Here is a 27,277-nt window from a genome sequence, read left to right as displayed (position 1 = left end):
GATGACCAGCGCCAGTACTGCAGAGCGAGTGACTAAATCCCGGGTGTGCGGTGTATCTATTACATTTCAGTCTTCTTTCCAGCTCTCACCCAGGGCCGGATTTACATAGCGAGCGCAATAGGCCACTGCCGTTTGTCACCCCTGTCCTTTATTGGTGCAAATTTTCATCATCGGGAGCAGAGCAATGGGGATTGGCGACATGTGGTTGGGCAGCATGTCGCCCCCTAAAATCCTTCCACCCTAGGCCCGGGCCTTGGTGGTCTATCCACAAATCCAGGCCTGCTCTCAATTCACCTCACAAGTCTCCACTCTATATAGTCACTGCTTATTCAGGGCAGCGTCGAGCATTTTAATGTACCAACTTTAACTTCTGAGGTCGCAGCCCAGTCTGACGCTGAGCGTGGGGCAATTTAATGTATAATACACCCCAGTCTTAACAGCAAGATGATGGCAGGGGCAATTCAATGTATAATAGCCCCTAGAACTCACAGCAGGATGGAGGCAGGGGCAATTCTATGTATAATCCCCTCCCCCCCAAACACACAGCAGACTGTGTGCAGGTACAATTCCATGTATAAATAACCCCAGAATTCACAGTAGGATGAAGGCAGGGTCTATTGCATGTATATTACTCCCCAGCTGGCTGGACAAAGGGGCAATTCCATTCATAATACAACCCCATATCAAACAGCAGGATGAATGCGGGGTAATTCCATGTATAATATCCCCCAGAACTCACAGCATTCCTCCCAAAACTCATAACAGTGACAGATTCATGGGTAGAACCCCCTGAATCCAGTGTAAGTCTAACATTGCCATTTTGTCTGTACAATAACCTCAGCACATAATCAAAGTAAACTTTATTGTCATCTCAGCAGTATACGAATATACAGTGAGACGAGACAACGGGTATATTGCCTGGGTGTTATAGCGAGGCTCTGTATCACATTTATGTCTATTTCTGGCCAGGTGTGAGTTCACATTTTACTCACATTTTAGGTTTTGTCTCCATTGCGGCTACTTAGGGCGCGCGCGCCCGCGTCTCGTTGGTTATATTGACGCGGGCGTGCTGGCGTGATGCAAGCATTGGCGCGAGTTTCAAATGGGTATTTAAGGGAGCTCAGTTATTCTATCATTGCCAGTTATAGGAGTTTGTTCCTGGTGATATTCGAGCTTTGTGCTATTCTGTTTTGAACCTGTTTGATTCCTGTTGTGACCCCTGCCTGGCTTTTGACTATTCTGACCTCTGGTTCCTGACCCTTGTCTGTATACCGACTACCTCTTCTGCTAAATCCCTTCTGATTGATCTTCCGGTTTGACCCTTGCCTACCTAACTTCGCTTATTTTCTGCCTGCATCGACCCGGCCTGTCTACGATTCTGTCTTAAACCTTGTACCACGACCTTCTACCCAAAAGTCTTTGCTTACAGTTGTGCCCCTTCGCTTGTTTAGGACCTTTTTGCCTTGCACCTCTCATTTTAAGACCTGGCAGCATCTGAGTAGTTGAGGGCTCCTCCCGAGGCCAAAGGCGTCTGCTACAGGCAGAAGCACGAGCCGAGACAAGGGTGCTTGGCATTGGTTCTAGATTCAGGGTGCCAACCGTTACAGTAACCGTGGCAAAAAAAAACTACAATCCACAATACCTGTAGTTTGCACATGAGAAATAGTAGTTCACAAGGGATCACTGCAACATATTGGTAATAATATTAGGGTAATAATATAAAGATATTAGAGGTCACTTGACATTTCATGACGTAATGAGTAGGGATGCACCGAATCCACTTTTTTGGATTCACGAAGGATTCGGCCGAATACCGAACCGAATCCGAACCCTAATTTGCATATGCAAATTAGGGGTGGGAAGGGGAAAACATTTTTTACTTCCTTGTTTTCTGACAAAAAGTCACGCAATTTCCCTCCCTGCCCCTAATTTGCATATGCAAATTAGGATTCGGATTCGGTGCGGCCGGGCAGAAGGATTCGGCCAAATCCGAATCCTGCTGAAAAAGGCCGAATCCTGGCCGAATCCCGAACCGAATCCTGGATTCGGTGCATCCCTAGTAATGAGTAATGAAAAGTAACAACACATTTGTAGCCTTACAGAGGATTTATTTTTACATGGGTCAATGACCCCCATTTGAAAGATGGAACGATTTATAAGAAGATGGCAAATATTTAAAAAAAAAAAAAACTATAAAAAAAACTATTAAAAATAAATAATGAAGGCCAATTGAAAAGTTGCTTAGAATTAGCCACGCTATAAAATACATATATATTGCCTTTAAGGCAAATATGAATCAGCACATTTTTGCAATGTACAATATTTTTTTCAGGGATTTAGTTACCCTTAAATCATCTGATGACAAAGCCTTTGGCTGATGAAAGTCATTTTCCTCAAATGCAGTGTGTGTGTCTTGGGGCTATAAATATAATGGGGAGCATCTGACGATAGAACCCCAGAGATCTCACTGTTTATTTTATAGCTGAGAAAGGCTCAGAAAAAGGAATCCCCACTTGCCCTCTAACAGTTCCTTTCCCATCTAATCCTCTTCTGGGTAATAGTACTACAGGCAGCAAAAAGAAAAAAATATCATCTGGAGGCTGCAATCCATAATGTTTGGAACAGAGCTTTGGCTTGTAAGGGCAATAACAATTATAGTATATAAATTATTAACGGGAAGAAGTTTTTTGAGTGTTTTTATTATGGTTAATGACACTAACTCCAAAGAGAGAACCTTCCAGTGTCAGTATGAAAATGTGGGTGGGCACATGAGTTGTGAACATATCAGCCAAACAATTAAAATAAAACCATATAATAAAACAATTAAAATAAAACCATATAATAAACAATTATAATAAAATCCTTATATGATTTATATACATTATGGTTACATTGCCTTCTTGTTTCATACCAAATAAAGGCAAAGCTGCTGTCCGATGGATTCTCAGTCAGAATCCATACTACGGTATGTATGAGCTACAGATGCAGCTACAATGATCTACTTCTATTTGGAATATTCATTGTTACTGGAACATTACACATATGCTCCTGGAAATGACACCATCATCAATAATCCATACTCATAATATCATTCTTTCACATATGTACAAGTGATATGTGGAGTATTAAATAAAAAAGATCATACAGTCATGTGAAAAAGTTTGGGAACCCCTCCTAATTCTTTGGAGTTTTCTTTATCATTGGCTGAGCTTTCAAAGTAGCAACTTCATTTTAATATATAACATGCCTTATGGAAGCATTAGTATTTCAGCAGTGACATAAAGTTTATTGGATTAACAGAAAATATGCAATATGCATCATAACAAGATTATACAGGTGCTTAGTTTGTTCCTCTCCCCTCCCCTACCTGCTGTAATCTGAACCCAGAGCGATGAGTGATGTCACAGCAAGCTAATATGGCATCTGCTATCCTAAACAAACAGAGACAGTGTTTAGAGCCGTTTACTCAGGTATGGTAAAGCATTCTGCAGAATAAATACAACATTCTAGCTTGCATTACTGTAGCTAAACTATTGGCAATAAATTGTCTCTTCTCCTTTAAGTTAAGTTAGAGTTAGGTCCCCTTTAAAGATACAAATAAAAACTTTCAACATATTTTACAATAATCAGTGCAACGTGTTCAGGCACAGTAAAGCTATATAATATGTACAAACAAATTCCAAAGGAACTAGGTTTGCTGCAGGTCAGAAACAAATATCTATGTAGCAAATCATGTACATTTTATAGGCATACGTTGAGGGTACATCAAACAGATCAGTTTATCACTTATACAGCTATAACTCTCCAAGTTCTCCTTCCATTGTCCAAAGCAGCCTGTACAACTCTGCCAAACCCACCAAGGAAGCCACAATGACAGAAGACAGCACTCTCTGAAATAGAAGGGGGAAGAGAGAAAAAAAAAAGAAAAGAATGTCAAAATCGCACAGATTATCTTCCAGTTCTACAACTACAAAATATGCAGGCATAGGAGTTACATAAAATATGAAAATCTAAATTCTAACAAGTACATTAGTGAGAATAGTTGATTTAATTTAAATTGAGAAGTTGGCCTTGGCGAGCAGTTCATCAAATGGGTGGGAATGCTATATGAATCACCAAAAGCAAGAGTCAATGTCAATGGCTATCTATCTCCAGAATTTCCTTTATTCTGAAGTACCTGACAAGGCTGCTCATTACCATCCCTCCTATCCACACTGGATATAGAGCCCCTTGTCATCTTAATCAGATACACCCCAGCTGTCACAGGTCTCAAATTGAGGGCTGTGAAGGAGGAATGTATATCCCTTTACACGGACAGTGTTCTGCTATACCTGGACTCTCCTTGTGCTTCACTCCAGGTGGTTCTGCATATAATTGAACACTTTGGAAACAACTCTGGTTTGAGGATCAATTGGGACAAAACTAGCACATTCACCATACACCCAAATATTGACACAAACTTGCCTCCCCTTTGCAGTGGATACTTGAGCATCAATATCTGGAAGGAGCTAAGCGCTTTTATCCTGACAAATCTGCTTTCTAGCCCCACAGGTTTATTATGTCCAGTGGTAGTTCTGTCCCGATACCACCAACCCAAACTTTCCCCTACAGGCAACTTAGCCAGTACAGTGGAGTAACTGAAATACATCCCATTTCATAAACCACCAGAAATTCTAACCGGCTACCCGATAATTGACACCTTACAAAGCATGGCAGATAGTACTGAACTTGTATAAACTGAAGCCTCCAATCCTATCCCCGAGTTTGCCACTATGGGGTAACTCTAGGGCAGGGATCCCCAACCTTTTGAACCCGTGAGCAACATTCAGAAGTAATATGAGTTGGGGAGCAACACAAGTATGAAAAATGTTCTTGGGGTAACAAATAAGGGCTGTGATTGGCCATTTGGTATTGTGGATTGTCAATCTACATTGAGACTCTGTTTGGCAGTACACCTAGTTTTTATACAACCAAAACTTGCCTCCAAGCCTGGAATTCAAAAATAAGCTCCTGCTTTGAGGCCACTAGGAGCAACATCCAAGGGGTTGGAGAGCAACAAGTTACTCATGAGTCACACGTTGGGGATCACTGCTCTAGGGTAACGCTGGCGTCTTTTCCTTTTTTCAGAGTGATAGCCTGCAAAGGTCCTTAAAGATTTTTTTGGGTAGCTGGGTTCCCTACATACTTTTTCTAACATATGGAACATAAACTATACAGTGGGCTCATGTGTAGGGCAATATAACAACTCTATTGTCTTTATTAAGGTTCCCTGGGCTTGTGTAGTGTAATGTATTTGCTGCAACATATATGTCCATTCAACTATATAATTTCCCGCCGTATGCAAATCAGGCAACAGTAGTGCAACTTCGCTTTGATTGGCGAAGTAACGCTAGTGAAAATTTGCCGCATCTTCGCACTTTAGTGAATTAGCGTTGTCCTGGAGAATTTACACCTGGCGAAGTGTTGCGATGGCTGCATAGCCGTCGCTGGCAAATTTTGTTGGTTAGGGAATTTGCCCCATAATGTTTTTCTTCCCCGCACAAAGCCAAGAAGAAATTAGAGTGAACATTGAATTGGAGTGATTTTAGTCCCACTCTCACACACATTAATTGTAGGTATATGAAGATATAGAATAAGCTCCTGCAGCCCTTTCTGAGCAGTCTACACTTTAAAGGTAAGGCCAGACGAGGAGATTTGGGGAGATTTTGTTGCCTGGCTACTTATCGCCACGTCTTTTGCGCGACTATCTCCCGGAACTGCCTCAGCGTCTTTTCCGCATAGGCTACAGCGCAAAATCGCCTGCGCTAATGCACACGCGGCGATGCGTTTTCAATAGTCGCCCAAAGTTGCCTCGCCAGGCGACAAAATCTACCCGAATCTCCTCGTCTGGCCTTACCCTTAAGCTGGCCACAGACGAAAGATGGATTGATACATTGATTCATACGATCGGACTTTCCCATCTCCCAACCTGCCACTAACCATTCAGATCGAAGTCTTACCATTCCGACCAAATAAAAGTTGGTCGTACGATAGACAAATCTGGTGACAGTCTCCCTCTGAAAATCGTACGATCGGCAATACACGCAGAGATATTATCAGCAGCCGACAGAAATTTTCTAACCTGTCCCATCGACCAAACGACTGATCTCCACCGGACGAAAAATAACGGGACCCTCCACACACGTTCTGAAAATCGTACGAATCCCTGATTTGCATGATGAGATCTTTGCGTCTATGGCCAGCTTAAGGCACAGTAAATTAAAGATTCATAAAGATATCGTTGTACTAGGAGGGAGCCTGGCATTACTTAAATCATCAAAATCATCCCACAACGACATGTTGAATAACAGTTGACTATGACAGCTTTATATGGGAACAAAATTATAATTTTATCTATATAGTGTCGACACATTTATGCAGCGCTTAAAGGACAATCAAACCCAAAAGTTAAAAAAAAACCCTACCCTACATAGACCTCCCTCCTCCTCCCCCAGCCTAAGTGTTACCCCGGGCAAATGCCCCTAACGTTTCACTTACCCCTCAGTGCAGATTCAGGCATTGGAGTTCACAAGAGCCATCTTCAGCCACTTCGGTAAACTTCGGAATGAGACCGGCGATTCAGCAATTTTCGTGAGTTTCGGCGCATGTGCAGTTGACACTAAACAGAAATTGCTCCAACTGCGCATGCGCCACCGGTCTCATTCCGAAGAGAAGATGCTGCATGTGAACTGCGCTGAACAGAATCTGCACAGAGGGGTAAGTAAAGAGTTAGGGGCATTTGCCCGGGTTACACTTAGGCTGGGGGGAGGAGGAGGGAGGTCTATGTAGGGTAGGGGTTTTTTAACTTTTGGGTTTGCTTCTCCTTTAACACAGCTTATAAGTCATTCACATCAGTCCCTGCCCGATGGGATTTACATTCTAAGGTCCCCAACACATTCACACACATTAGGGTCAATTTTATCTGACGTTATTTAACCTGTTTGTATGTTTTTAGTGTGCGGGAGGAAACCAGAATACCCAGAAAAAAAACCCAGAAAAGACCCCACACAGATACCGGGAGAAGATACAAATGCCTTGTAGATAATAATACCTAAGCTGGGGTTGAACTCAGGAACGCTGTATTGCAAGGCAGAAATGCTACTCACTAAGCAAGCATGCTGCAACAGCCCTACCCATGCAGTCATTCAGTAGTACACTTCATATACAGGTATAGGATCCCTTATCCGGAAACCCGATATCCAGAAAGCTCCGAATTATGGAATGGCTGTCTCTCATAGACTCCATTTTATCCAAATAATCCAAATTTTTAATTTTTTTTTCCTTTTTCTCTGTAATAATAAAACAGTAGCTTGTACTTGATCCCAACTAAGATATAATTAATCCTTATTGGAGGCAAAACCAGCCTAATGGGTTTATTTAATGTTTAAATTAATTTCTAGTAGACTTAAGGCATGAAGATCCAAATTACGGAAAGATCCGTTATCCGGAAAACCCCAGGTCCTGAGCATTCTGGATAACAGGTCCCATACCTGTATAACACTTACAGCACAATGCAACCCTAATCCAGAAAGAACAATTTTCATTCCTACGATACAATTTACTGATGTGGACTGTAAACTGTACTGGGTCCCAATGTAGGTCCAGGCAAATTGAAAATTTGAATATTTTTTTTTTTTTTTGAAAATAGTTTTTAATTTCCATCGCATGTTATATACTTCTTGGACCTTCTATATGTCCAGTTAATGGTACATAGAGATTATCGTTGTCGAAATAACAAGCATTTAGCGAGGAGGAGTAAAGAAATAGAAACATTTTTAATTTTAAGATTTTTTTATAGTGAAAATGATCAAATTTGACTAGGGAGTTATTCAAATTCGATCAGCGTTTTTTTTTAAATTTTAATTAGATTTTTGAGATTTATCATACTCTGGCCCTTCAAGAACTCAAATTCGACTATTCGCCACCAAATTGCTGTTTGAGTCAATGGGACAGGTCCAGGGATCAATTCTGACATTCAAGGTTTTTTCAGAGGAAAGACTCGAATCGCGTTTTTAACATTCAAATCGAATTCGATTCGAATTTTCAGGTCGAATCTATTCATCCAAGTTTAAAAGTTTTGATTTCATTAATCACAAAACAAAAACGGTGGTACCGTGTTAGCCTGTAGCTAGATATCACTTCTACAATACTTTTTGTATTTGTTTGTTTTTTTATTGGTGATTTTATTAAGGAATTTCAATTGGTTGAAATTATGGGAGATTAGGGGAGTTTTAAAAAATGCACATGGATTAGAAATTCAACCTTTAATAAATGTACCTCGCAGTGTTAAAGGGCTTTGTTAAAATCTAATAAACAAGCAGTAGCGGGTTTCACCAACTTAATGAAAAGATTACTATTACCGTATATACTCGAGTATAAGCCGAATTTTCCAGCCCCCAAAATATGCTGAAAAACTCTACCTCGGCTTATACTCTGGTCAAGCGCAAAAACGTTCGCCGGCGCCTAAGAATAGTCACCGGCGTCCAAGAATAGTCGCCGGCATCCAAAAACGAGAATAGTCTCCAAGAATATTCGCCGGCGTCCAAGAATGGTCGCCGGCATCCAAAAAACGAGACGCCGGCACCTCCAATGGGAGCAGAAACCCTCAATTTTTTGATTGAAACTTACCAGAAGCTGCTGCATTTCTCACCCTAGGCTTATACTCGAGTCAATAAGCTTTCCCAGTTTTTGGAGGTAAAATTAGGTACCTCGGCTTATACCCGGGACGGCTTATACTCGAGTATATACAGTATTATTGAGAAGGGCTAAAAGGAGCCCAACAGCCCTCCACAATGAAGATGCAGTGAAATCCTTCTGGAAACAGATGGTATTCTCATACCTTATGCTACATACATAGCACTGCCTTCATACTAAATGAGAGGTTTTACTTAAAGGGAAACTGTCATGGGAAAAAATGTTTTTTTCAGTTAATAGTGCTGCTCCAGCAGAATTCTGCACTGAAATCCGTTTCTCAAAAGAGCAAACTGATTTTTTTTATATTTCAATTTGAAATCTGACATGGGGCTAGAAATGTTGTCAATTTCCCAGTTGCCCCCAGTCTTGTGACTTGTGCTCTGATAAACTTCAGTCACTCTTTACTGCTGTACTGAAAGTTGCATTGATATCACCCCCAGCAGCCAAACAAAAGAACAATGGGAAGGTAACCAGATAACAGCTCCCTAACACAAGATAACAGCTGCCTGGTAGATCTAAGAACAACACTCAATAGTAAAATCCAGGTCCCACTGAGACACATTCAGTTACATTGAGAAGGAAAAACAACAGGCTGCCAGAAAGCAGTTCCATTCTAAAGTGCTGGCTCTTTCTGAAATCACATGACCAGGCAAAATGACCTGAGATGCACCTACACACCAATATTACAACTAAATACACTTGCTGCTTCAGGAATGACATTTTTATTGTAGAGAGAATTATTTCCCACCTTTCAGGCGCAATATCGCCGCACACCAGTGAATGACAGCACAGCCCCGTGACTCAGAACTTGTGCTAGTGCCAGTCTGGAGTCTGCTTTAAAGCTGCTCGCTTGTTCCCCCAGAGCTTTCAGCAGCCTCTCACCTGCCCCATATGCTTTAGCCATAGACCATCCCCCAAAGTCAGCTGATGAAAGCGGAGCATTATGGGAAGAAGGTCAGATGGTTCTTGAGACGCGTGCGTATGACGTAGAGGTTCTTCACAAGAGTATGGCGGCCTGTGTGGCGCGGAGGTGTTTATCGGTTTTGGGCCGATATCGTCGCGGGGCGGTCCAATCAAGCGTTGCCTTTGACGTGCGCCCGGCCGAGCGTGTTGCTCCGCGGTGTGTGTGTGTTTGCTGCGTGCAACAGAAGCGGACTCTCACTTCCCGGTAACGGGGTCAGACAGGGGGGACAGCCGGTGAAATAAAGAGTCAATAACTGCTCGTGTGACGCAGATATAGTGGTTGTAGGAGGAGAGCGACGAATGTTAAACCCTTTGAGTTGCGCACAAGCAACTGACTCACTGTCCTGGGGGACTTCTTATTAAAACTCATGCAGCGGCTCTACCTCTGTGTTTGTTTAATAACTCACGTCAGTAATGTCTAATCCTACTGTCCTTACTCACTAGTTTGTTACACACTAATACACATTAGATACTCACTAGTTTGGTACACACTATTTACTTACACATTAGTTAAACACTACTCACTAGTTACACACTAGCTACTTGCTACTTGCACCCTAGTTAGTTTCACACTAGTTACACACTAGTTGGTTACACACTAGTTACACATTAATTACACACTATTTAGTTACACATTAGTTTCACACTACTCACTAGTTACACACTAGTTAGATGCACACTAGTTAGTTTCACGCTAGTTGCCCACTAGTTACACACTTGTTGGTTACATGCTAGTTACACACTTGTTGGTTACATGCTAGTTACACACTTGTTACTCGCTTGTTACACACTAGTTACATGCTTGTTACTCACTAGTTACACACTTGGTTACATGCTAGTTACACACTTGGTTACATGCTAGTTACACACTTGATACTCACTAGTTGGTTACATGCTAGTTACACACTTGTTACTCACTAGTTACACACTTGTTACTCACTAGCTACACACTAGATAGATGCACGCTAGTTGGTTACACAATAGTTACACACTAGTTACATAATTATTAGTTTCACGCTTGTTACACTAGTTACACACTCATTGGTTACATGCTAGTTAAACACTTGTTACTTGCTTGTTACACACTAGTTACACGCTTGTTACTCACTAGTTACACACTTGTTTACATGCTAGTTACACACTTGTTACTCACTAGTTACACACTAGTTGGTTACTCGCTAGTTACACACTTGTTACTCACTAGTTACACACTTGTTACTCACTAGCTACACACTAGATAGATGCATGCTAGTTGGTTACACAATAGTTACATAGTAGTTATTAGTTACACGCTTGTTACACACTAGTTACTCACTAGTTACACACTAGTTGGTTACATGCTAGTTACACACTTGTTACTCACTAGTTACACACTTGTTACTCACTAGCTACACACTAGATAGATGCACGCTAGTTGGTTACACAATAGTTATGCACTAGTTACATAGTAGTTATTAGTTACACGCTTGTTACACACTAGTTACTCACTAGTTACACACTAGTTGGTTACATGCTAGTTACACACTTGTTACTCACTAGTTACACACTTGTTACTCACTAGCTACACACTAGATAGATGCACGCTAGTTGGTTACACAATAGTTATGCACTAGTTACATAGTAGTTATTAGTTACACGCTTGTTAGGCACTAGTTACTCACTAGTTACATGCTAGTTACACACTTGTTACTCACTAGTTACACACTAGATAGTTGCACACTAGTTACACGCTAGTTGCCTCATGAGGAAACTTTGGATGACTTCGAAAAAACAAGTCGATCCAAGTGGCATCCCATCAGAGATTTATATTGTAGCTGAGGGGAGGCAGTTCGGGGGGATTCAAAGAAGAGCAGATTTGTTGCCAAGCGACTAAATCTCCCAGAATGTGAGAGTCTCTGTCCTTATGTGATTAGCAAATATTTTCCAACAAGGGGTACTATGTATATATTTATTATAATACACAAGGTTTAGTGAGTCATGTGACAAAAATGACATCACTAAGCTCTGCTGACATCACTAACAGCTGTTTATAAGGAATTAATTTACAGGATATTCATGGCTTGTGTGTATTATAAATCTATAAACAATCCTCTCTGTTCCCTGTTTGTTGCTTATAGATATGTAGGAGTCTGTTAGTCACAGTGGTGATCGATTATCTACTTTCTCCTCGACAAATGCTCAGAAGTCTCAGGAAGATGGAGACACAGAAAATATAGTTTTTTCTCTGCAAAATCTGTGATCAAAAGAAGATATTGTAAGAACAGAACACTTCCTGCTTTTCAGCTCTCTAACTCTGAGTTAGTCAGTGACTATAAGGGGGGCCACATGGGACATAACTGTTCAGTGAGTTTGCATTCAAAGGCAAACAAGTCACTGATTGGTTACCAGACAGTAATAGAGAATCCAATAGAGCTAAAAAGCAGGAAGTAGAGTTCTGGCTATTATTCTACACACCCAGTCACTCCAGCATTTATACATTACACTTTTGGCTAATTAACTATATTAGATACATTTTTTATTTTGCACAGACTATTTACCCAGTTTTTATTCACACTGAACTGTTCCTTTAATGCTGTCATTTCTGGCTGAAAGCAAACAATGGTGCCTGGTGGTATTTATTAAAGGGATACTGTCATGGGTTTTTTGTTTTTTTTTTCAAAACACATCAGTTAATAGTGCCGCTCCAGCAGAATTCTGAACTGAAATCCATTTCTCAAAAGAGCAAACAGATTTTTTTATATTCAATTTTGGAATCTGACATGGGGCTAGACATTTTGTCAATTTCCCAGCTGCCCCTGGTCATGTGACTTGTGCCTGCACTTTAGGATGGAATTACTTTCTGTCAGGCTGCTGTTTTTCCTTCTCAATGTAACTGAATAGAACACAGTGGGACATGGGTTTTTACTATTGAGTTTTGTTCTTAGATCTACCAGGCAGCTGTTATCTTGTGTTAGGGAGCTGCTATCTGGTTACCTTCCCATTGTTCTGTTGTTAGGCTTCTGGGGAGGGGGCAATATCACTCCAACTTGCAGTACAGCAGTAAATAGTAATTTAAAGGGATACTGTCATGGGAAAAAACAAATTTTTCAAAATGAATCAGTTAATAGTGCTGCTCCAGCAGAATTCTGCACTGAAATCCATTTCTCAAAAGAGCAAACAGATTATTTTATATTCAATTTTGAAATCTGACATGGGGCTAGACATATTGTCAATTTCCCAGCTGCCCCAAGTCATGTGACTTGTGCTCTGATAAACTTCAATCACTCTTTACTGCTGTACTGCAAGTTGGAGTGATATCACCCCCCTCCATTTTCCCCCCAGAAGCCAAACAAAAGAACAATGGGAAGGTAACCAGATAGCAGCTCCCTAACACAAGATAACAGCTGCCTGGTAGATCTAAGAACAACACTCAATAGTAAAATCCCATGTCTCACTGAGACACATTCAGTTACATTGAGAAAGAAAAACAGCAGCCTGCCAGAAAGCATTTCTCTCCTAAAGTGCAGGCACTAGTCACATGACTTGGGGCAGCTGGGAAATTGACAATATGTCTAGCCCCATGTCAGATTTTAAAATTGAATATAAAAAAATCTGTTTGCTCTTTTGAGAAATGGATTTCAGTGCAGAATTCTGCTGGAGTAGCACTATTAACTGATTCATTTTGAAAACATTTTTTTTCCCATGACAGTATCCCTTTACGTTAATCAGAGCACAAGTCACATGACTTGGGGCAGCTGGGAAATTGACAAAATGTCTAGCCCCATGTCAGATTTCAAAATTGAATATAAAAAAATCTGTTTGCTCTTTTGAGAAATGGATTTCAGTGCAGAATTCTGCTGGAGCAGCACTATTAACTGATGTGTTTTGAAAAAAACATTTTTTCCCATAACAGTATCTCTTTGAATTCTCTGAGGTTTGGGCATGTTTCTGCCTTCCGTAAATCTCCTAAAGGAAGAGAAAAGTGTGGCTGAGCCAGGCAAGCACAAGCCAGTGGACCAGTAAAATAGACCGTACCAAAATAATGTAGGATTTGGATTAATGTTCCCTCTAATTCCTTCTCAGCAATGTATGGGGAAAATTCTTTGGTGTGCATACAACCAGTAAACGTTGGTCTGGATATCTTGTGCTAAAAAATTAGTAAACGATTAGCTTCTCTATTAATAGCTAATAACCCTTTTATATAAATAAAATGTAGTTCTAAAAAGGGAGCAGTAATGTGTCCGTGTCCTTAACAGACTTTCATTCCGCCAGAAACAGACCCGAAGGTAAAGTTTTGGAACCCGTTGGAGTGTTTGAAGTGCCAAAGCAACAAGGGAAATATGAGACAGGCCAGGTAAGACTTCAGCCAGTTCTCATGTTTTGATGAATTCATTTTATAATATTCATTTTATAATATTTGTGGGGTTTTTTGTACAAAGGCCAATGAAGTAAATCTTCAATGTTTCAGTGGGTGCTTAAAGTGGTCATTTACATTGAAACAAACTTTCACTGCGGTGTAGACAGTGACAAGGAAACCATAAACAGTTGGTCTTCCTTTTTATAGCTTTGTGTTTGGTTTAGCAGTGCCCTCGACCGAAATTTCAGCAGCTGTCTAGTAGCAAGGGTCCAGTTTATCCTAGTAACAAGGCAGTGTATGAATGAGGGACTGGCGTATTAATAAAAGTTTGAATGAAAGTACAGGTATGGGACCTGTTGCTCCGGACCTGAGGTTTTCCGGAAAACTAATTTTTCTGTAATTTGGATCTTCATACCTTAAAGGAGAAGGAAACCCCCAGGGCGCTAAACCCCTCCCCCCCTCCCCTGTGCTGCCCCCCCTCCCTCCTCCCCCCTGGCCTACCTGTCCCCCTGGGCAAATGCCCCTAACTTTTTACTCACCCCTCTGTGCAGGTCCTGTCCACGGAGTACGCAGTCGCCATCTTCTCCCACGCGCGTCTTCTTCCTGCTCTGATCGGCGTTTTCTGGCGCATGCGCAGTAGGAACAGGTACCGGTACGGCTCTACTGCGCATGCGCCGAATGTCACGAAGTGAAATCGGAAAACTTCGTGACATTCGGCGCATGCGCAGTAGAGCCGTACCGGTACCTGTTCCTACTGCGCATGCGCCAGAAAACGCCGATCAGAGCAGGAAGAAGACGCGCGTGGGAGAAGATGGCGACTGCGTACTCCGTGGACAGGACCTGCGCAGAGGGGTGAGTAAAAAGTTAGGGGCATTTGCCCAGGGGGACAGGTAGGCCAGGGGGGAGGAGGGAGGGGGGCAGCACAGGGGAGGGGGGAGGGGTTTAGCGCCCTGGGGGTTTCCTTCTCCTTTAAAGGGATACTGTCATGGGAAAAAAACAATTTTCAAAATGAATCAATTAATAGTGCTGCTCCAGCAGAATTCTGCACTGAAATCCATTTCTCAAAAGAGCAAACAGATTTTTTTATATTCAGTTTTGAAATCTGACATGGGGCTAGACATTTTGTCAATTTCCCAGCTGCCCCCAGTCATGTGACATGTGCCTGCACTTTAGGAGAGAAATGCTTTCTCGCAGGCTGCTGTTTTTCCTTCTCAATGTAACTGAATGTGTCTCAGTGGGACCTGGATTTTACTATTGAGTGCTGTTCTTAGATCTACCAGGCAGCTGTTATCTTTTGTTAGAGAGCTGTTATCTGGTTACCTTCCCTTGTTTTGCTGCTGGGAGGGGGGGAAGGGAGGGGGTGATATCACTCCAACTTGCAGTAAAGGGTGATTGAAGTTTATCAGAGCACAAGTCACATGACTTGGGGCAGCTGGGAAATTGACAAAATGTCTAGCCCCGTGTCAGATTTCAAAATTGAATATAAAAAAATCTGTTTGCTCTTTTGAGAAATGGATTTCAGTGCAGAATTCTGCTGGAGCAGCACTATTAACTGATTCATTTTGAAAAAATTTTTTTTTCCCATGACAGTATCCCTTTAAGGGTTAATTGTCATTTTATTTTGGTAGCACGACCTGTTTTCTTGGGGTGTCCATATGTTTGCAGCTACCGAATACAAGTCCTGACTATTGACTAAATTGGCAAAAAATAAAATTAATACAGTTGTCTTATCAGTTCACCTTGAATGTTGAATCAGCCTGTGAGGAATCTGGCAAAATGTTTTATAGAAAGCAAAGCAGACAGAACCAAAACCCTTGTATTTTATACAATTTATAGCACCTCTGGTGTACACATTACTTTACAATTAGGAAACCTGTTAGTTGATATCGTTTAATGAAAGGTTATTTACAATAAATTACCAATAATAAAATGATTTAAGAATAAAATCCAGAGGTCCTATTAGGTGCCTGTATGTAATGAAAATGCAGTTATTCTGCACAATCTTTGGGTTTGTGTATATTACATGTGCTAACTGAATCATCCTCTAATTATCTGAGCTGTAAAACTTATAACGTAGACTTACCATTGCTCTCGTGTTTTCTGCAGCTGTTTCTTCACAGTGTGTTTGGCTATAGAGGCATCGTGCTGTTCCCATGGCAGGCCAGACTGTATGACAGAGATGTTGCTTTCCCTGTCTCAGAAAAGTGAGTCGTTTTTGCATTTGCATATGCAAATCAGGGAGGGGGAAATACTTCCTTGTTTTGTGACAAAGTCACATGATTTAAAGGATTCAGCTTAATTTCGGCCAAGAACAAGAATTTGGCCAAATCATGCTGATAATGACTGAATACCAAACCTGGGTTCGGTGCATCCCCTGCTAATGAATAATGTCCAGTGATGTGTGTTGGGAATAATAAAATAAACACTTTTGTGCTTCATGTGCACTGGGCAAACTATTCATTGCTCTATTTGTTTATTTGAACTTTATCCTAACTTTATTAACAATGAATAAGACTCAATGAATAAATCTTCTGATTTTCAGGGTAGACCCATCAGCTGCTCAAGGCGCCAAAGAGGTTAAAGGCAAAACACACACATACTATCAAGTTCTCATAGATGCGAGAGACTGTCCTCATATAGTAAGTACGGCCGTTCATATTAACAATGTAGGCTTAAATATATTGAATATAATATATAATACACAAAAGCCATGAATATCTTGTAAATTATATCCTTATAAACGGTGAGTAGTGATGTCATCGTTTATAAACGGTGAGTTCTGATGTAATTTCAGTCACATGACTTTGTATTATAATAAATAAAGTACTCCTAGTTGTAAAATATGAGGATATTAGAAGTTACCTCGGCGTTCCATGACCTGGCCTTTGGCCTCGTGTTTTTATATGGTCATGAAACTTCTCGGTAACTTGTAATATCCTTATATTTTACAAGAGGGGGTGCTTTATTCACTATATGATATAATGATTTCATTCTGCTACTGTGATATATTATTAGAAGTGACATCTATAAGACTGTAGGCTGAGATCTTCTGTACAGATCACAGGACTCAGTGATGTCTTCTGCTATTTCATATGTTCAGCTTTGTTATTCTGCACTAGAAGTTCAGAAATATAAGTTCAGAGATGTACAGTGCATAAAAGTACAATATATACCGTATATACTCGAGTATAAGCCGAGTTTTTCAGCCCCCAAAATATGCTGAAAAACTCTACCTCGGCTTATACTCTGGTCAAGCGCAAAATGGTCGCCGGCGTCCAAGAATGGTCACCGGCGTCCAAAAACGAGACGCCGGCACCTCCAATGAGAGCAGAAACCCTCAATTTTTTGATTGAAACTTACCAGAAGCTGCTGCATTTCTCACCCTAGGCTTATACTCGAGTCAATAAGCTTTCCCGGTTTTTGGAGGTAAAATTAGGTACCTCGGCTTATACTCGAGTATATACGGTATATAAAATCATACATGGGGGGAGACAAGTCACATAATAAATATATACCAAATCATATCAAATAAACGTATGTCTTTTTATTAGGGATGCACCGAACCCCCGAATCCTTTGTGAAAGATTCGGCCGAATACCGAATAGAATCCGAACCCTAATTTGCATATGCAAATTAGGGGTGGGAAGGGGAAAACCATTTTTACTTCCTTGTTTTCTGACAAAAAGTCACGTGATTTCGCTCCCCGTCCCTAATTTGCTTATGCAAATTAGGGTTCGGGTTTGGTTTGGCCAGGTAGAAGGATTCGTCCGAAAACTACTGAAAAAGGCAGAATCCTGGCCGAATCCCGAACTGATTCCTGGATTTGGTGCATCCCTACTATTTATGTGTAGTTAATTCTGCATTTTGAGTTTAGTCATTGTTCTCCTGTGTTTGTTGTTTTATTTAGGGATGTGAGACCATTTAGTCTGTCAGAATATATTCCCGAAATTTGCTGACAAATACTTATTTACATTTAAAGGAATTGTTCATTGTAACACAAGGCAATTTCGAGCGACTTTGAAAAACGTGTCGCCGCGTGTGAATAGGCGCAGGCGACTTTATTGCTAGCGGGTGCAAGATACCAGCAAGCCATTCAAGGAGATTAGACACGGCGATTAGTCGCCAGGCGAGAATAGAAAGTAATTGGGAAAAAAAGTCTTTATTTCTGGTGAACTATCTGAAACCAAGTAGATGTTTGAAGGTGAACAACCTTTAAGTCTACTAGAAAATCATATAAACATGAAATAAACCCAATAGGTTGGTTTTGCTTCTAATAAAGATTAATTATATCTTAGTTGGGATCAAGTACAAGCGACTGTTTTATTATTGCAGTGAAAACGGGAATGTTTAGAAATATGGATTGTTTGATTATAATGGAGTCAATGAGAGGCAGCCTTTCTATAATTCAGATTTCTGGATAACGAATCCCATACCTGTATTGATTTTATACCCAGACAAACGGGCATCCTAACCAGCTTATACATTTTAACGGTTGTATGTGCTGTGGTTCTTTATAATTTTGTGGATTACTGTATGTGAATTCTCTTTCTCCTCTCTAGTCGCAGAGGTCACAAACTGAAGCTGTGACGTTCCTTGCAAATCATGATGACAGTCGAGCACTATATGCAATTCCAGGTAGGTGACAAGTCTGTATCATGCAAACAGGGAAGTCGCTAAAATTAGTAAGGGGCAGATTTATCAAGGGTCGAAGTGAATTCGAGCGAATTTTCGAAGTAAAAAAATTCTAAATTCAAAGTAAATTTTTGGGTAGTTAGACCATCGAATAGGATACTACGACTTCGAAGTAAAATCGTTTGAATATTTGACCATACGATAATCGAAGAACTGTCTCTTCATAAAAACGTAAACTTCAATACTCAGCCGAATTAAACCTGCCTAAGTGCTATGTTAGCCCATGGGGACCTCCTAGTGCATTTTTCTAATTCTCTTGAAGTCGAAGTAAATTCGTACGATAAAATCGTTCGATTTGAAGGATTTAATCGTTCGATCGAACGATTTTACTACGACTGCAAAACAGTGAAATTCAGTAAAAAAACAAAAACCTTCGACTTCGATATTCAAAGTCGAAGTAAAGCCATTCGATGGTCGAATTTCGAAGTATATTTCACTTCGAAATTTGACCTTTGATAAATCTGCCCCCAAGTGTAAGCTTTGCTACTGTCTCAGAAAACAGGAATGCTTTAAGTAAATTTGCTGGGCAAATGTAAAATACAAACTGTATGAAACACATACTTGGCAAATTGCTGCCAAAGTAGTTGACACTATGCTAAGTAGCAAAAACCATCTTAACTGGGCAGTGAAAAGCTAAAGAGAGTGATTAAATAGTCAGCTGAACCCTGCAATAATCATATACTAAATTTAAAGGGATACTGTCATGGGAAAAAAACATTTTTTCAAAATGAATCAGTTAATAGTGCAGAATTCTGCACTGAAATCCATTTCTCAAAAGAGCAAACTGATTTTTTTATATTCGATTTTGAAATCTGACATGGGGCTAGACATATTGTCAATTTCCCAGCTGCCCATGGTTATGTGACTTGTGCCTGCACTTTAGGAGAGAAATGCTTTCTGGCAGGCTGCTATTTTTCCTTCTCAATGTAACTGAATGTGTCTCAGTGGGACCTGGATTTTACTATTGAGTGTTGTTCTTAGATCTACCAGGCAGCTGTTATCTTGTGTTAGGGAGCTGCTATCTGGTTACCTTCCCATTGTTCTGTTGTTAGGCTGCTGGGGGGGAAAAAGGGAGGGGGGTGATATCACTCCAACTTGCAGTACAGCAGTAAAGAGTGATTGAAGTTTATCAGAGCACAAGTCACATGACTTGGGGCAGCTGGGAAATTGACAATATGTCTAGCCCCATGTCAGATTTCAAAATTGAATATAAAAAAATCTGTTTGCTCTTTTGAGAAATGGATTTCAGTGCAGAATTCTGCTGGAGCAGCACTATTAACTGATTCATTTTGAATTTTTTTTTCCCATGACAGTATCCCTTTAATGTTCCATTTAATGTTATCCACAGGTATTGTATGCCTTCAAATCATATAATTTTCTTTTTTCCCCACAAATTTGCATTGTTAGCAATTCTGAGCCCTCCCACCCGATCAGCATAAGTTGGTTACCAACTATAGTGTAAACTAGGGATGCACCAAATCCAGGATTCTGCCTTTTTCAGCAGGATTCATATTCGGCTGAATCCTTCTGCACAGCTGAACCAAATCCTCATTTGCATATGCAAATTAGGGGCGGGAGGGAAATCACATGCCTTTGTCACAAAACAAGGAAAAATGTTTTCCCCTTTCCACCCCTAATTTGCATATGAAAATTAATATTCGGTTCGGTATTCTGCCAAATCTTTTGCGAAAGGATTCTGGGGTTCACCCAAAATCGAAAATTCTACTGTACTTTACTACTGTAAAAGTAGAATGGTATAGCATAGAAACCCCAATAACAGAAAAGGGAAAATGTAAGAAGTGGCATACAAAGTGGCACACCCTTGTATCTAAAATATGGAAGCATTTTAAATTATTGTGAGGGGCATTGCTTAATTCTACATTCTTGAATTTAGTTGTGGCAAATATATGTGCCCTTTGTTTTATTAAAGGTTTAGACTATGTGAGTCATGAAGACATCCTTCCATACAACTCTACAGACCAGGTGCCCATCCAGCACGAGCTGTTTGAAAGGTTTCTCAGTTATGATCAGACTAAAGGTAACACACACAATACTTCATCAAGTTAAAACACACATTTTAATTCCCATTCAACTAATGTGTCCCCCCTGCTCAACAGTGCCACCCTTTCTTGCACGGGAAACATTATGCGCATGGCAGGAGAAGAATCACCCGTGGCTAGAGCTGTCTGATGTGCACCGAGAGACCACAGAGAATATCAGAGTCACCGTCATCCCTTTCTACATGGGAATGAGGGTCTGTATTGCAGCTGCAGGACTTTGTGTGGATTTCTGTTTCTACTGACAATATGTCTAGCCCCATGTTAGATTTCAAAATTATATATAAAACATCTATTTGCTCTTTTGAAAAACGGATTTCAGTGCAGAATTCTGCTGGAGCAGCAATATTAACTGATGTGTTTTCAAAAAAAAAAACGTTTTACCTTTATTAATGGACGACCAATTCTGTTAAAGGGATCCTGTCATCTGAAAACGTTTTTTTCAAAACACATCAGTTAATAGCGCTGCTCCAGCAGAATTCTGCACTGAAATCCATTTCTCAAAAGAGCAAACAGATTTTTTTATATTCAATTTTGAAATCTGACATGGGGCTAGACATTTTGTCAATTTCCCAGCTGCCCCTGGTCATGTGACTAGTGCCTGCATTTTAGGAGAGAAATGCTTTCTGACAGGCTGCTGTTTTTCTTACTCAATGTAACTGAATGTGTCTCAGTGGGACATGGGTTTTCACTATTGAGTGTTGTTCTCAGATCTACCAGGCAGCTGTTATCTTGTGTTAGGGAGCTGCTATCTGGTTACCTTCCCATTGTTCTGTTGTTATGGTGGCCATACACGGGCAGATAAAGCTGCCGATATCGGTCGTTTGGATCAATTTGACAGCTTATCTGCCCGTGTATGGGGGCTTCCGACGGGTCTCCCGATCGATATCTGGCCACGATATCGATCGCGAAGGTTGGATTTTTACCCGACCAACCCGTCGGAGCCGCTTGGTGCATCGTAATTCGATCGTTCAGCCATACGGCCGAATGTTCGAATTACCCCCGATATAGCCATGCAGTTTAGTGGCATATCGGGGAAAGATCCGCTCTTTTGGCGACCTTTGAGTCTATGGCCACCTTTAGGCTGCTGGGGGGGAAAAGGGAGGGGGGTGATGTCACTCCAACTTGCAGTACAGCAGTAAAGAGTGACTGAAGTTTATCAGAGCACAAGTCACATGACTTGGGGCAGCTGGGAAATTGACATATCTAGCCCCATGTTAGATTTCAAAATTAAATATAAAAAAAAATCTGTTTGCTCTTTTGAGAAATGGATTTCAGTGCAGAATTCTGCTGGAGCAGCACTATTAACTGATGTGTTTTCAAAAAAAAACATGTTTTCCCATGACAGTACTCCTTTATAAATGGACGACCAATTCTGTTAATGTAGTGATGTCTACATTTCAGATGAATCAATTTTATCTGCCCTCGTATTAATAGAATTGCTGCATGAGTAGTAATTGAGTCAGTGAGACATTGATTACATTTGACATTTGTTTACTTCTTGGGTTAATATTGAGAACAGTAAAAAAAAAAAATTCTGACGCCAATATGTATTTTCTCCTTTTTAGGAGGCTCAGAATTCTCACGTATACTGGGTAAGTCGACTTTTTCTATTTTGGCTCTAGATGTAACATGCTATTGAGGTGCTGACAAGACTCAAATATGTCAAAAAGAGAGCCGGTATCCACTGAATGTGCTAAACAGGGAACCCCAACCTTTAGAACCTGTGAGCAACATTCAGAAGTAAAAGGAGTTGGGGAGCAACACTAGCATGAAAAATGTTCTTGGGGTGCAAATAAGGGCTGTGATTGGCCATTTAGTAGCCCCTATGTGGATTGTCAACCTACATTAAGGCTCTGTTTGGCAGTACAACTGGTTTTTATACAACTAAAACTTGCCTCCAAGCCTGGAATTCCAAAATAATCACCTGCTTTGAGGCCACTGGGAGCAACATCCAAGGGGTTGGAGAGAAACATGTTACTCACGAGCTACTGGTTGGGGATCACTGTGCTAATATTATACTTGGACATAGAAACACATAAACTGTCATTGTGGTTGGCATGTGGATACCAATATAAGAAACCCTGTATGAATAAGAACAGGTCACATATTTAAATAGAAATAATTTTTTTGGTTTAGTTTTCTTTGATAACATAGATGCTGTCCAGGTGAGAATGCTATAGCCAAGTCATACATATTGATTTTTTCCCCTTTGTGTCTATACAGTGGCGGTACTGCATTCGTTTGGAGAATCTTGGTACTGATGTAGTTCAACTGCGGGAAAGACACTGGAGAATTTTTAGCCTATCAGGAACTTTGGAAACTGTGAGGGGCCGTGGAGTCGTAGGCAGGGTAAGAGTTGTCTGTTTATATTGGTTTCAGTTGTTACCTTGGCAAGGAGCTATTGCCAGTATATAATGTATTTGAGTAATTGTATATTTTTAGGAATTGTCTTTTTATCTGAATCTTTACAGGAACCAGTACTATCTAAGGAGCAGCCAGCATTTCAGTACAGCAGCCATGTCTCTCTGCAGGCTTCCAGTGGTCATATGTGGTGAGAAATGTTTACTCCCTGAATGTTTACAAGTATTTTTTATCAATGGGACTGATTATGAATTCACAAATTATCAACATATTTGAGCATAGCAAGTTACTTACTATACAACTATTTATAGGGGTTAAAGGAGTGGTTCTCCTTCAAACAACTAGTTGTTTTTAGATAGATCACCAGAAATAACGACTTTTTCCAATGACTTTCTATATACAATGTTTCACCATTTTTCTAATATTGAAGTGTAAAGTGTCACTTTTCACCTTCGGAAGCAGCCCTGTGAGGGGGTGGTCGCCGACCCCGTAAACTGTTCTAAATGGATACATTTCTTATATTTGTCTCTGGGTTTCATTACAGGCAGCTGTTAGAATTGAAACAATAATAATAATGCTAATACTGAGAAATGGATCAACATAAATGTTACAAAATTGGAACAATTACAGTCTGCACCTGAATTACTGAACTGCCAGAGACACAAACATTCAACTTTAAAACTAAATAATGGAAAGTATTTGAAAAAAAAGTCTTTATTTCTGGGGAATAATCTAAAAACAACTGAATTGAAAAAAAGTGTTTGGAAGGTGAACCACCCCTTTAATCAAATCACTTTGTCTTTTAAATACATTTTCTTTACACACAGTTGTTGGGTAATTGTCTGGAAATGAAATGGTGCAGCAAACTCCTGCAGTAACAGGTCTTCCATTGTCAGTAAATTGCTCCAGGATCAGACTTACTTTCATCGAAATGCATAGAATCATTACCCGTCTTCTAATACTGCCTGAGGCAGCAAAGCAGGGGGAGGAATGGGGCAAAATGGAGTCAGGGCCAGGGTGTAACAGGCACATCCAAGATGCCCCAGGATCACTTTGGATTGAGGTTGGCATCTTTGATGCATAGGGACAACCAAGTTCCTGACAGTTGGCTTCTACTGCACATGCTCTTGACTAACTCAAGGGAGTAGAAGTGAAGCCGCTGACACCTTCAACCCCACTGCACAACTGTTTTAGGAAGATGTGGGAGAGAGGTTCTGGAGGGGGTCCTGTACCGTGGGGCCTTATGTTGGTTCACTTTTTCCAGTAACATCAAAAATGTTTTTTAAAAAATTTGTTGGAAAACATCGGGGAATAAACCCCCCACTAAGACAAATTAAACTTTCAAATCACAAAGAAATAACTTACCGAAACTCCGCTTGCGCTCCTCTTCAGAAAAGGCAACACTACGACGATCGATTTATCCTCCCTGGCTATCTCCTAAGGATGGCAGGGAGGAGAAATCGAGCACCGCACAATGGATCGCCCGCTCAATTTCTAAAGAGGAGTGGAAGCGGAGTTTCGTTAAGTTGACGATTGATTTCTCCTCCCTGGCTATCTCCTATAAGGACGGCAGGGAGGAGAAATCGAGCAATGCGCGATGGATAGTCCGCTCGCTTCCTGAAGAGGAGTGAAAGCAGAGTTTCGGTAAGTTATTTCTTAATAAAGACTTTGCGATTTGAAAGTTTAATTTGTCTTAGTGTTTTTTGTTTTTTTTTCAATGTATGCTAATGAATATTTCAAAATTATTTTTTGATGTTACTGGTCCTTTAAGGTGATTCTACATGGCAGTCAGTTACATTTTGCTCTTCATATAGGTCACTGCACTCCTCACATTCCCCCCTCCTTCCTCACACTATTTGATTGTGTAGCCTTGGCATGGGTCCCCCCTCCCCCCCATTCTGGTGCATAAACAACAGTGTCTACAAAATGGCTGCTGCCTGTCTACTGTGTTTGTGAATTCCAAGACTGAAGGAAACAAGATTTAAATAATTTATTATTTAAGGGATACTGTCATCAGTTAATAGTGCTGCTCCAGCAGAATTCTGCACTGAAATCCATTTTTCAGAAAAGCAAACAGATTTTTTTGTATTCAATTTTGAAATCTGACATGGGGCTAGACATATTGTCAATTTCCCAGCTGCCCCTGGTCATGTGACTTGTGCCTGCACTTTAGGATGGAACTGCTTTCTGGCAGGCTGTTGTTTCTCCTACTCAATGTAACTGAATGTGTCTCAGTGGGACCTGGATTTTACTATTGAGTGCTGTTCTTAGATCTACCAGGCAGCTGTTATCTTGTGTTAGGGAGCTGCTATCTGGTTACCTTCCCATTGTTCTGTTGTTAGGCTGCTGGGGGGGGAAAGGGAGGGGGGTGATATGACTCCAACTTGCAGTACAGTAGTAAAGAGTGATTGAAGTTTATCAGAGCACAAGTCACTTGGGGCAGCTGGGAAATTGACAATATGTACTTTTGAGAAAAGGATTTCAGTGCAGAATTCTGCTGGAGCAGCACTATTAACTGATTCATTTTGAAAAAAAAATTTTTTCCCATGACAGTATCCCTTTAGGGTAACGGGTCTAAGTGCATTGGCAATCAAAAACTAAAAACTATGCACGGAGCCACTGTTGCTGCAGTTGCAGATTTCATTGGGCAGAAATCCTTAGTTAACAAAACTGTAATATATCATACACTATTAAAAAAAAAGGTAACACAAAAACATAATATCTTACTGCAAATCCATTTTACAGCTCCCATGTTTTTTCCAAGACTAGAAAATAAAGAATTGTTTGTATTATATCCCTCTGGAATCCTAAACACTTTCTGGCCTGCTCTTCCTTTTATATATTAAATATTTGCAGTTACAGTAATAATTGTAATCATTTCAATTAGACACGGACTGGTGTTTCAGTTTAGCAAATAATACCACCCTAACATAATTATAAGTGACCCACCTGCCTGGATAGGGAAAAAATTACTTATGCTCAATAAACTGTGAATTTCCACAACCTTTTATAGGAGAATCATAGAGAGAGGCATAAAAGTGCAATACTCACCGTCTGTTTATCTTTTCAGGGGTACATTTCGTTGTGAAAGGCCTGATGGCTCACACTTTGATGTTCGAATTCCTCCATTTTCTTTGGAGAGCAATAAGGATGAGAAGACGCCCCCTTCTGGTCTCCATTGGTAGTGCCGCAACATATGCCGCCTTCACTGGTCAGCACTTTGTAGAACTATTACCCCCAAAAACCTGCTCTTATAAGAAGAAAACTGTTTGTTTTATTTGCTTTCCGGGAGCCATCTTGTCTAGTGTCTGGGAAAAGACCTTCGTATCAAGTTGTGTCTTCACAGGACAGAAGCTGCTGCAATTAAGTAATTCCCACAATGATGAGCCTTGTAAAAATCACGTCGTTCTAAAGCCTTTTGGGAATTTCAGTTTTATTGAATAAAGGAATCGTGTTTCTTGGAGCCTGTTTGGGCTCTGACATTAATTTTTCTTAAATGATGTGAAGTAGAAAAGACATTTGCTGTAGCAGTAAAGCAGTAAAGCACAGATGGAACTCAGAGGGGTCAGTTCAGTGGAGGCACCAAAAAAAAAAAAAGATTGTGAAGGTTTGGGTTAGTGGCAGGTGCTGGATAGGGAATGACTGACATACGCATTGCTGAGAGCAGTTACCTGGAATGTTGATACTATTTATTAGTAGGGTTTCATTTGTCTTTTTTCTATCAGTGATTAAAGCATATTGGCCTTGTTTTTTACGTGTGTTTATTGAGCTGCCATATTGTTGCTCATCAAAACAACCCGTTGATTGTTTCCAATGAAATCGTAACCTTTTTTGTGAGTTTTGAAGGAATATCTGTGTATGGGACTCATCGTTACTCCACAGAAGGAAAGCTATTTGTTTGGCAACTTTCAGAAAGAGAGCCATATTTATCCAGTTCAGTAATCAGGGGGATTTAAAAAGTGTAGAAAAAGGATTTTGGCCTAATTTGCAAAGGACTTTTATTATACAACTTTTTTATCTGTAGGTGACGCTTTAATGTTTCTGAAACAAGACAGACAACCCGCCTGCTGCAGCATTCAATGCTTTCTATAAGTCTACAGTACCTGCTGCTTTCACATATAGTATCAGAATT

The 27,277-nt window shown here is 40.4% G+C and overlaps 1 protein-coding gene and 1 long non-coding RNA gene across 5 annotated transcripts; one reads left to right on the top strand and one right to left on the bottom strand.

Moving 5' to 3' along the window:
• Positions 1–3,613: 3,613 nt before the first annotated feature.
• Positions 3,614–9,617, bottom strand: LOC108709165. Its single transcript, XR_001934586.2, has 2 exons — positions 9,482–9,617; positions 3,614–3,890 (listed from the first exon to the last, which is right to left on the bottom strand). It is a non-coding gene; the product is annotated as an uncharacterized LOC108709165 (long non-coding RNA).
• A 54-nt stretch (positions 9,618–9,671) lies between these two features.
• poldip2.S (polymerase (DNA-directed), delta interacting protein 2 S homeolog) lies at positions 9,672–26,894 on the top strand. Of its 4 annotated transcripts, none has more exons than XM_041582926.1 (11): positions 9,672–9,853; positions 13,954–14,029; positions 16,139–16,236; positions 16,575–16,671; positions 18,592–18,667; positions 20,655–20,762; positions 20,842–20,978; positions 22,350–22,376; positions 23,008–23,133; positions 23,256–23,335; positions 26,216–26,894. In XM_041582926.1, the coding sequence occupies exons 1-11, from the start codon at positions 9,693–9,695 to the stop codon at positions 26,328–26,330; spliced, it is 1,101 nt and encodes a 366-aa protein (XP_041438860.1). In that variant the 5' UTR covers positions 9,672–9,692; the 3' UTR covers positions 26,331–26,894. The 4 variants fall into 4 exon arrangements, with proteins under 4 accessions (XP_041438860.1, XP_041438859.1, XP_018103405.1 ...); XM_041582925.1 differs by having other exon boundaries at positions 13,948–14,029; XM_018247916.2 differs by having other exon boundaries at positions 9,672–9,901.
• The last annotated feature ends 383 nt before the right edge of the window (positions 26,895–27,277 follow it).

This window comes from Xenopus laevis, chromosome 2S (genome assembly GCF_017654675.1).
Source record: "Xenopus laevis strain J_2021 chromosome 2S, Xenopus_laevis_v10.1, whole genome shotgun sequence".
NCBI classification, from domain to species: domain Eukaryota; kingdom Metazoa; phylum Chordata; class Amphibia; order Anura; family Pipidae; genus Xenopus; species Xenopus laevis.
Note: the sequence above shows the minus strand (reverse complement) of the source record. Positions and strands in the feature narration are given on the sequence as shown.